We start from the raw sequence: 11,453 nt of genomic DNA, 5'->3' as shown, positions 1-11,453 counted from the left end.
ACAGGGCATTTTGAAAGGCACACATTCGGATCCGAAAGGACAGACAGAGTTGAAGAGGAAAACAAACAGCTTTCTCAAAGTCCCATTCCAAAGAGGAAGCAGTAATACAATATCCTACAGGGGTGCGCCATGCCAAAGCAAACAGCTGGGACAGGCTGTTTTCCTTTTCTCATTGTTTCTGCAGAAAAATCCCAACTTGAGGACAGCTCTGTGACCTCACGATACTTTCTGGACATTTCCTGTTTTTACTGAAATGTGTGTGTATATAAAGCATGAACTTGGCCGGTCCTGAGCTTCACAGCAGCGCAAGACACGGGACCGGGTTTGAAAAAGCTGTAGCCCTGCAAGCCTGAAGATGGGTTCTTCTTCCTTCTGGACCTTCATTGTTTTCTTGGGCATCTTCTCTTCATGTGGTGAGTTGGTTGGTGCTCGGCAGATTTTAGTCCCCCTCCCCTCTCCCACCCTGCACTTATCCCCTGTACACTGTCTCAGTGTGTCCCAAACATCAGAGAGCTGAAATATCCTCTTTATAAAAAAATCTGGAGCACATTGTACTCTTTAGCCCCCCACGTTTTATTTTTAGAGTGTAAGAGTCTCCTGCCTTCCAAGGAGCACATCCTGTGTGTTTCTGCCTGAGTCCTTGTTCTGCATGAGCTGCTGGATTTGAGGAAGCAAGGACTCACCCAGAGATTGAAAAGGCACCCTCCTCTGAGGACACGTAGCATGGCTGAGTCTCTGCAACAGGTTATTGCATGATCTAATTGCACGTCATGCAAAGAGGTGGAACAGCTACTCTTAGGGGAGCTGATTGAAAGGAAGAAATGCCAGAGCAACAAATCATACAGAGTAGCAACAGGGAGACCTCCTACTTTGGTGGATAGTTAGGGTGAAGCAGTAGAGGACTCTCCGTTAAAGATACCTGAGGCCTTCCCACAAAAGCTACAATGCCCACAGCTCCCTGGGGAGAGGGAATAGCTAACCAAGTTGTTAGCTGGAAATGAGACCATTTTTTAGAGGTGTATTGAGAGAAATTATCTGGACAGAACGTAGATTTCGGAGTCATTTCCAGTAGATTTGCACGAATGTCTGTCTTCCAATTGTTTAACAGCAGCCAACAAAATGACCCCCTACCTCACCCCTAAATTATACTGCTGAAATGAGGAAAGCTCATTTGGGGTAACCAGGAGTGGATGTTTGTGAAGGACTGTGAGCCCTGTTCAGTTCTGGTCCTCAAAACCAGTTCCTGGGCTGGGAATTCTTTAATTCTAAGTCTTTTTGCACCAGGCTCTGGTTGGTGGATCTGAGGTTCTAGCATAAAAAGAAAAATAAGTCCTGCAACCCAGAAGATTTTCCCACCTCAGTGACGCTCCTCAGTAGTTTTAGACCCTGGACTTAGCGATCCTAAGGTGGTGGGGGGGGGGGTTAGACAGCCATATGCGAAGCATACAATTAATATTTTTCTCCCCCCACCATTCCGTGCTTTACAACTGCTTCTACATTCCTGGTATGTTACGGAGGAAAAAAACCAAACCAAAACATTTGCCAATCCTGATACAAAAAGAAATACTCTCAGCATGCATAGTTTTTCCTTTTAAACCCACTTAATTCGTGGCAGCAGCATCGCTAAAGGAAAAAAAATGGAGTCTGTTTCTGCCCTGGCACAAAACACATTTACTGGGGGGAAAGCACCATTTTGTTGTAGGAAAGGGTAAAATATATTTTAAGTATATTATCCTTTTCTACAAAAAATAATAAAATGAGCATCTGTAACCAAGTACATCTCTGTCCGGGTGGCCCCGACTATAAAATGTTTTTAAAAATAAGAAACAAAAAGTTCTATGGTGACCTCTGACCCCATCACCTGCCACCCTCTGAATCAGGTCTCTGTGACCTGGTGCCCTCCAGATGTTTCAGGCTTCTGGTTCCCACCAGCCCCAGCCAGATTGGGCAATTGTCAGGCATGCTGGGGGTTGTAGTCCAAAACATCTGGAGGGTAGCAGATTGCAGAGGCTGCTCTGGATTGTCAGCTGGGCTGCAGAACAGTGGGCTTTAGCCTCAGGGTCCAACCCTAGACAGTAATTTTATGCTGGTCGTAGCTTTTATCCTAGCTGCACAAAACGAGAGGAATTCATGATTGGTAACTACATGGATTGATGGCTAAATAGAACCTCCAAGTTCAGAGGCAGTCTACCTGAACCTCTAAATCTCTAGTGCCACCGAGGGCTGTTGTCAGGGCCAGCCCCTACCATTCGACAGAGTGATCTGGCTGCTTTGGCTTATGAAAAAGCAGCAAGTTGTTCTTTTCTCTTTACTCCCAGGGAGAAGTGCTTGTGGGATTTCCTGCTTCAGTGGCCAGCCTTCAGTCCTATGCAACTTGATGTGTGTATGTGTGTGTGGGCGGGGCACATTCATGCCCCCCCACACACACACAATTGCCAGCCTGTTGCCTTCATTCTCTTCTTTGGGCTTCCTGGAGGAATCTGGTCAGTCACAAGACGCCAGAATCAGTGCTGGCGGATCACCAGAATTTATGCACATAATGTGCCCACGGATACCTCCACTGGCTGCCTCCCTGCCCATCCTGATGTTCTAAAAAAAAAAAAATTAGTTTTTTTTTTTTTAAACTGTGGAGGCTGGCTTGCTTCAAAGTGAAATGTTGGCCTCCAGGACATGTTCCTTTCCAAGAATGCCTCCAGCTGCAGGAAATAAAAAATATTTGGGGGCTGCGGCCCAGTGCTTTGTTTTGAAGTGTGCCCAGGCCCCCTGAAAAAAAAGGGAAAGGTAGCTGGGGGGTGCAACAGAACTTCCCAGGGGCTAGAGAGGGGAGGTGCGTGTTTCCCCAAGCATCCCCACTGTGCCTTCTTGTGAAATGGGTGTTGGAGCAGAAAACCGGATTCAAGAGCACGGTTTTGTGTTTTGGAACTCAAATCCCCATCCGTGCTTTGAATATAGTTCCAGGGCACGTGACTTTTCTTTTAGCCTCCACCCTTCTGGGAATGGATGTTTAGTGACTGGTGATGCCCCCCATGGCAGCCATTTTGTGAGAACACCCACAACACTCTCTCAAAATTCCAAGTGTGTCCCCCAGCCTCAAAAAGTTTGGGGATCCTTGGACTAGACACACCTTTTGGTCTGATCCACAGTGCTCTTCTTACGTACTGAAAAGACAGATGCTTGGGCTTTCCAGCCTGTCTCTGAGCAAGAATTAAGGTTATTTCCTATAACAACATTTTTTTTAAGGCATTGGCTAATGTTCTGTGTTGTTGTCGCCCTCTCAGCGGCTCACCCCAGGGGCCGTATCCTTGGGGGCAGGGAGGCTCCCCCACACCAGAAGCCTTACATGGTATCACTGCAGGTGGACGGGAAACACATCTGCGGAGGCTTCCTGATCACAGATCAGTGGGTGCTGAGTGCTGCCCATTGCTTGGAGGATGTGTGAGTGTCTTTGCATTTTGCCAAGAGGCGACCCATCATCTGCACTGCTTAGCACAAGTCTCCTTCCTATAGGATTTGGGAAGGAAGGATGTTTCGGGAAGGAGAGGGGTGGGGGTTATAATATTCTCTTTATTCATTGTTGTTTGTCTTCAAGTTGGTGCAAGGGAAGGAGAGCTGGCAACCGGCCAGGAAAAGTAACGGCCCATGCCTGCTTTTGTGCCTTTATCAACAGCTTGAACCTGCAGAAAGAGGCAGGTAAAGCTGGAGATGAAACACAAAACCCACCCTAAAGCTCGCACATCGAGGTGATGTGGAAGTTATTACCCTTTGGAGGGAGGAAAACCAGAACAACAACGTTTAGTCTGACTTCCCCAACCTGGTACCCTCCAGATCTGTTGGACTACAACACCCATCATTGCCAGCCAGGGAACGATGGGAGTTGCAGTCCAACCGATCTGAAAAGCACCAGGTTCGTGGAGGCGTCTATACTCAGTTCGTTGAAAACACACATGCACTTATTTATTTATTTGTTTGTTTAAAATATTTCTTGGCCGCCTTTCAGGGCAGAAGCCCTCCCAAGGCAGCTTACAATAATGACATACATGAAAACAGTTAAAATAGTAAAAGTGATACAAATATAAAAACAATAACAACAATAAAAGCCAGCAGTAAAACCAACAACGTTAAAAGCAGCAACAGCAACGTTTTGCTAAAGAAGGTGCTTTCGCTTACCTTGCCAGCAGTTTTTTAAAATTCTTATGCGAGATGTAAGTTCTCGTAAAAACTGTAGAGGACAGGTGCCCTCCTAGAAGAGGCGTGTGAGAAAAGTGGCAAGGCGGGTGGTGGTGATGGGGGCCTTTCTAAGAGGGCAGCTGCTACCCGTGGAAGCAGCAATGAAGCCAAGCTAACGGTGATCTCTTCTGCAGGGGCAACGGGACGTTCCAGGCTCTTGTGGGGGCCCATTCGCTCTCGGACCCTGAACCGAATAAGCGCTTGGTTGGCATTCGTCGGCTCGTTCCCCACCCCGGCAGCAGCCCAGAGACCAACTTCGACGACCTCTTGCTTGCCCAGGTGGGTGAGAGCCACGGGTCCATTTTCCATGCAAGGCCTCAGTCCTGGAAGAGGAATGTTGAGGTGTCCCTATGAGCATTTTCTGTGTTGGGGTTTGAGATATTTGTGCTTATATATGTGTGCTCCAGTCCTTAAACAGAGTGTGAAGTCAACAGTCAGCTCTCCCTGGCGAATTCTGATGCAGGATTTGCAACAACAGCTAAACCTTTGTGTCTCTTTGCGATCAAAGCCTGTATTGCAGCCTCAGTTCATAAAGCAAAGATCATTTGTAGCTGGCCTAACATTAATTACTTCCTCTCCTATTGATAATATCCTATAGGGCATTGTGGCGTTCCTGCCTTCTCCTAGTGAGAACTCCCCTTCTCTAAGGCCTTTCTCACCCCCAGCAGGAACCACCTTCTCTCTCACACACCGGGTTTTGCTGCCACCAGGACCTTGGAGACTCGGGCCCAACCCTTTGCTTAGTCACAGACTGCACTCATAGCTCTGTACTGTTCCCTTTATGCCTTCCCCTTACGTAGCCCGGAGCAGAAGGTGTAAGATTTATAAACAAAGAAAGCTTTATTGATTACAGTAATAAGTTGTTGAATAATAAACAGGTTGCAATCCTTAGGTTGCAACCCTATGGCCACTGGACAGCGGCTAGACGGCCATAGGTTTTTTCGTTGTCTGGGAATTGACCTTGGAGCCAGCACTCTGAGGTTGGGTCCCAGAAAACCACCTCCCTGCCCCCTCCTCTGCTCCCTCATAGGCAGCACAGTTTGTCCCCGGCTTCACGCTCGTATGAGCAGCACCGAGTGGGGGGAAAAGGGGCATTCCTGGGGGTGGGGAGGGCAGAAGTGCCGGTACGACGTTTCCTATGCACCGTCTGGCCTCCCACCCCCTACCCCTGCTCCTAGCCGCAAATGCAGGGTAGCCAGAGCGCTGAGAAGAAGACCCCCTCCGTGCTCCAACTGCCCTGCATTGGATAGTTGGTCGCCTCCAAGTTCAGAGGCAGCCAACAATCCCCATAGGACTGCACCTTTAGGGGCGTTATCAATCTATGTTCTCTCATAAACTGTTCTCTAGTTCACACTCTCAAACAATCCCTTCTCAAATCCCCACAAACCTCTCTCTCTCTCTCTTTCTCTGTGCTCAATTCTAAAATCCTAACCATATCAAATCATATCCGTCTCTCTCCTATCTGACTCTCTCAACACAGAACACAGTTTTATATAGCACACACACATCACCCCCCCTTCCCTCCCTCAGCCATCCATCACACATACGCCAAGGAATCCACCGTCCTCCCGGTCACTCATCTCTCTCATCCACAGAAATACTCACCATAAAACACAGACATAGAACAGGAGTACATGACCCTAACCATAGACTCCTGACAGGAACACACGACTATCCTTACAGATTATGCATACAGAGACGTGTAATGTCACAGGCACCTTTCTCCAGCCTGGTGCCTCCCTCATGTTTTGGATTTCTTAATTGTTCAGTCGCTTCCGACTCTTCGTGACCATGCCATGCTGGCTGGGGCTGATGGGACTCTGAGTCGAATATTCTGGCTTCTCTTAGTTCTGGCCTCTCTATGGGGTTGTTCCTTAAACTGACCTCATCAGAATTTCTCCCTGGATTTGTGGGCTCCAAATTCCCTGGCCTGGTTTCCTAAGTGGGGCTGATGCATTGGGAATCCTCTGTACAAAACTTGTAGGGTGTTGGACATTCACAGTTTCCCTCAGCATTTACTTCCTTGGTGCCTCCCCACCCCCACCCGTTTCTTCATTATTCGAGTTCACATGTGGATTGATAAAACGCTGCCAAAAAAAGAAAACAAAGCAATCAATGTGGTATTTTACTGACATTCAGACGCACACATGCGCATCAGTAAAACACTACACAAAAAGGATCTTTGATGCGCTCTTCCCTATCCCCACCCGAGCCAAATGAGAGCTTTGCATTGCATGGTGAAAACGACTCTGTATGTCAGCATTCTCTTGCTGACACATTCTCCCTGAGCAGCCCGAATGTCTGCAAACATGTCATGACATCCTTGAATTCAGGAGCAGAAGTGAACCCAGGGGTATATCTTATAAACCAGAGTGCTGAACCGCTTTCAGCCAAATGGCTGAATTCCATTTCGCAGAACCGCTCGGGGGCTGCGTTCCAGCAGTGGGTGGAGCCAAAGGGAAGATGGGTGGAGCCAAAAAAACCCACCACATATTTTTGCTTAAAACTCTTACTGCAGGTAATTTAGTCTTAGGAGAGGTATCTCAGCCATTTAAAACAGGGAGCAAACTGCACAAAAGAGGAAACCACCAAGGGTGGGGCCTATTGAGGAATGCCAGAGGTACAGATTAGGCCTGAGGTTTTGCACACCTGTTCTAAGCAGTCACCCTAGGTGCTGCTTGCTTTGAACCATCTCTTCCCATTTCCTCTGTTCTCCCCAACTCTCCAGCTTGAAGAGCGAGTGCCCCTTGGCACGGATGTGCAGCTGCTGAATTACCAGACAGAAGACAGAGACGTGCCGGCAGGCACCCGGTGCGAGGTGGCCGGCTGGGGCATCGTCAGCAACACGGGGAAACGTCCAGACAAGCTGCAGACTGTGGAGCTGGGCATCATCGACCGGGTGCTGTGCAATACAAGGAGGCATCACGACGGCAGCGTGACCGAGAAAATGATGTGTGCCGAATCTCATAAGAAAGACTCCTGCAAGGTGCTTCCAGCTTGCGGGGAAGGGAGAGGAAGCCCTTTTGCAGTGCTTGCCGGGGAGGGCTGGGTCTGTGTTGATGGAAAAGGGACAGAAGAAAGAGGGCGGCAAGATCAGACCAAAGGACAAGCTAGTCCGAGTGGAGGCCGGTGGCTCCAATGCCAGTGGGGCAGTGAATCCGCTCCGGGTTTCAGTCAGAGCCAGTCAGAACTCTGAAGGAACCATCCAAGGTGCTTTGCACCCAGGGAGCGCCATGCTTCTCACCTTGGATAGCTCTGTCTGACTGAAACCTGGAGCAGATTCACTGCTTCACTGACATGGGCCCAGAGAGCTTCGGCTATTGGGCGGTATAAAAATGAAATAAACACATAAATAAATAATAAAATCGGAGCCACCGGACTCCACTGGACAGCCCAGCAACTCAGTGGCCAGCCAGATGCCTTTAGGAAGCCTGTAAGCCAGGCACAAAGACAACAGGTCTCCTCCACCCTGGCCATTTGCATCCAGCAAATGCATTTGCAGTTGTTCAGAGGTAGACTGCACCTGAACATGGGGACTCCACTGCGGGTAGCAGCCACTGAATCAGAAGGATATGGAAGAGCAGGACACGTAGGCCAAGTCCCTCTCCCATTCGTGCATGAGAATCTAAAAGGTAGGCTGCCTCTGTCCCCAGAGGTTCCATTTCTAGCTTACATGGCCAGTCTCTACCGTCAGGTCAATACTCTTCTATGCATTTGCCTACACCTGGTCCTTAGGAGCAGTGGGAGAAAGTGAACCCTCAGGATATAAGATCCCTGCTGGATCTCTCAGTAAAGCTTGAAGGCAGGGATAGAGGGGGGAACAAAAGTGAGATGACAGGGAGCCAAAGGGGGCTTGAGAATGATGTTTTGACGTTTGGGCGGAAAGAAAGCTGTGCTAGCTCTGCCATGAGAGGGAGGGAGGGAGGGGAGGAAGGAAGGAGCGATGCCCTTTCCTTCCTGATGTTCTGTCCAAAAACACAGCGAAGAACTGGAAGAGACGGCCCTTAGCATCAGGATGAATCTGTCAGAAAACATGCCATTTTCAGACAGAACCTCAGCCCTGGGGGCCAAATCCGACCTCCTTGGGTCCCAATCCAGCCCTCTGGGGTTCCCCAGATGGCCCCACCCCAAACACCGATCATTATGAATTTTCCACCATTCCAAAAGGTAGAAATGTATCTCCTAAGGCAGTAAGAGCCTTTTAAAAAATGCTGGTATTTGGGGCTGAGGGTGGGGTGGGTTGGCCCCGTCCCTTTTGCCTTCACCCGCCCCCCCAATCTTCTCCGAAACGGAATTTGGCCCTCAGGCTGAAAAAGGTTCTGCACCCCATAATTTAGGGGGTCTCAGAGTTCCCGAGCCAGCACAGGGAAGGCTGGGACCCTGTTCTCTTCCATTTCAGCAGAGGGTATTTATGTGATCCGCAAAAGGCACCCTGTTCTACTCCGTGAGGAAGGACGCCTCAGAGCCAGGCTCTTGTCCTGGGTGAGCTGTGTGGCCCTGCAGAACAGCCACACACCTGTGCCTTACTCGGAGTAAGGCTGGAGTGCTGCAATGGCTGTTTTCCTGCTGCAGTGTTTATCGGGCCAGGGCTCTCCGGAACACCCGCCTGCCCATTTCTTCACTTTGAGAGGCATGGGACAGCGGCAGCAGTTTCAGAACTCTTGGCAGCGGGCGTGTGGGATCCATCTCCCTTCCGGATCTGCCACCTGAGATAAGGGATTCATGCCACATAATGGGAAGGCCGGTCCTGCTAAGACTGCCGTCCTGTATACCAGGGGCCTCTTTCAGCCTAAAGCCCAGATTCAATCCCAGAGAAGCTCTCAGAGTGCACATTCCAGTGGCGGGTGGGCTGAAAGCAAAGGGGGAATATACAAAAAATACAAAAAACACCAGCATGTTTCAGCTTAAAATGCACTTACCTGGGAGTAAGCCCCACTGAACTCAGTGGGAACTTACTTCTGAGTAGACACGCATAGCAGTGCACTGTCGGGGTAATGGCAAAAGAATGGTAAGTTTATAAACAGCTATTCCTGATCTTTCTGGTTTTCTTCCCCCTTTCAGGGAGATTCTGGTGGGCCCCTTGTTTGCAACGGCATCGCTGAAGGGGTCGTGGCCACTGGTTCCCGTATTTGTGGCAACAAGAAGAAACCCGGCATTTATACCCGGATCCCTCCCTATGTCGAATGGATCACTGGGGTCCTGGCATTGACTAATTAACCAACACGAAAAGCCGCATGGTAAAATAAAAATAAAAATAGCTGTTTGGGTATCTTTCACCACCAAGAATGTAAGATACATGATAGAATTTACAAGGTTAAACACCTGCTAAGAAAGGAACCTCCTTAAGAGAGAGCATCATGGCAGCAGAAAATGAGGGAGGTTTTCCTTTTTTTCAGAGCCTGCTGTGTAGCTTTGCTCTCATCCTTGCTTCATATCCTGGCCTGAATAATATTTAGGCATGGAAGAAATACAAAAGTCAGACGGAATTGGAGAACATTCACTATCAAGCGATGTAAAGAAGAGACAAAGTCCCGGGATGTATCAAAAAGGGGGGATTATTCCTCAGAGTAGTCCAACGTGTTTCAGCCCTCTACAGTATATTTCTTAGCCTTCGTCAAGGGCTATACAAAAAGTGGACAATACAACACATTACATTACATTGATAAACAAAACATTTTCAAATATCTTATTAAACGTCACATTCTGCAACTGTGCCTGTGTATACTTAAAAATTTAAAATGTAGCCTGCAGATATCTCTGAAAAATATAAATCCTGTGACTGGTGATATGCTTAATAAGTAGCAGTTTATATGCATTCTCTTTACTCCATCTCAGATGTACCGATAATTGCTCTGACTGAATGCGAAGTCTTTCTTTTCTGACAGGTATCACACTCTTAGGGAGTGTCTAGAAAACTCTGTATTTTAGAAGAAGGGAAGAATATCCTGCTCTTTGTTAAGGCCCCCAGGAGTTTGTGGTAGTTTAAGGGAGGCATAGGAGATCCATCTCTCCATGATCATGATCCTACACTATGCTGAGTGCAGCATTCTTGCACATACTCTCTGTGCAAGAAGTCCCAGGTATGCTCCCCAAGTAGGACTGGCAAAGGCCTCTGCCTGAACCCCTGGAGAATTACTGGCAATCCATCTAGACGCTAAGTTAGATTCACCAAGGGTATGGTATTTGTGTCCCTGTGTTGTTGTTGTGCAGTGGTGAGGAAGATGCATTCTGCTTATGCTCAGAAGCACAATTCCTCCCCCCCTTTTAGAATCATGTCATCAGTTCTGGGAGTTTGCTGAGGCATGGAAAACAGAAACAGAGTCCCCATGGTTTCTTGGTTGTATAGTTAACTAACCAACAGACCTGGCTTCACACGGGTGGGAGCAGCCTTTAGTTTGATACAGAGAAAGATTCAAGTAAAGTTACACAGCTGTCAAAGCAGGACACGTTGTCCTTGCCCTGTCTGAATGAAGCCATGCCTGATGGCCCCCCACAGGTAGACCCCTTGCTGTGGGGCACGTCTATTGCTCCCAGAGGAGGGGGTCTGTCCACTCCATTCCCCAGGGGGCAGGCTGCCCCACAGCAGGGGTATCACCAAACTTAAATCCTCCTCCTTAATACTGCTCACAGGCTGGCGGTGATTTCTCTGGTGAATGGAAGGCACTCTGCACATGATCAGATTTCAGAAGACTACCTGTGTCAGTTTGTTGCAGCAAACAAGACAAAGAGCGAGCCCAGTGGTCCCTTTAAAGCAGGATTTCATAAGCCAACCAAAATTTTACCCTTTTGAAAAGTTGCCAGAATTAGAGAATGTAAAGCCAAAAATATTCCAGCTGGGAAATTTTTATTTTTATTGCTGTTCATATGCATGCAATGATAGGTAAAACAGAGGAGGGGAGAAGAAGGACACCGTGCGATTCCATTTTCCCCCTAATTGCAATTATTTGCCCTAGTCCTATGCAAGTCATCAGAAGTGGCAAAATTAACTAAGCCAGATTGCAAGTTTTGGCCCAGTTAATTTTACTCTGCAGGGAAACTCTGCACTTCCATTTCTTTTTGAATGGATAAATAAGTACATATGTGACTAAACACCCCAAGAAGACAACAGCACCCTACCGCAGCACAGCCAGAGCAATTCTGGAACTGTTTTAAAGTTTTGAAAGCAGGCACATTTATGCCCATGTAACCTTTTAAAAAGAAACGAAAAATGCATAGTTTCCTTGACG

The 11,453-nt window shown here is 48.1% G+C and overlaps 1 protein-coding gene across 2 annotated transcripts; it reads left to right on the top strand.

Moving 5' to 3' along the window:
* The first annotated feature begins 292 nt into the window (after positions 1-292).
* On the top strand, positions 293-10,055 carry LOC146333643 (complement factor D-like). 2 transcript variants are annotated; one of them, XM_084825889.1, is made up of 6 exons: positions 293-413; positions 3,279-3,435; positions 4,362-4,506; positions 6,956-7,213; positions 9,289-9,464; positions 9,624-10,027. In XM_084825889.1, exons 1-5 carry the CDS (start codon positions 356-358, stop codon positions 9,442-9,444), a joined length of 774 nt encoding a protein of 257 aa, XP_084682015.1. In that variant the 5' UTR covers positions 293-355; the 3' UTR covers positions 9,445-9,464; positions 9,624-10,027. The 2 variants fall into 2 exon arrangements, with proteins under 2 accessions (XP_084682015.1, XP_084682014.1); XM_084825888.1 differs by having other exon boundaries at positions 9,289-10,055.
* The last annotated feature ends 1,398 nt before the right edge of the window (positions 10,056-11,453 follow it).

This window comes from Heloderma suspectum, chromosome Z (assembly GCF_057233095.1).
Source record: "Heloderma suspectum isolate Gila_16-S chromosome Z, 16-S_ref, whole genome shotgun sequence".
NCBI classification, from domain to species: domain Eukaryota; kingdom Metazoa; phylum Chordata; class Lepidosauria; order Squamata; family Helodermatidae; genus Heloderma; species Heloderma suspectum.
The sequence above is the reverse complement of the archived record's forward strand: the minus strand, read 5'-3'. Positions and strand labels throughout refer to the sequence as shown.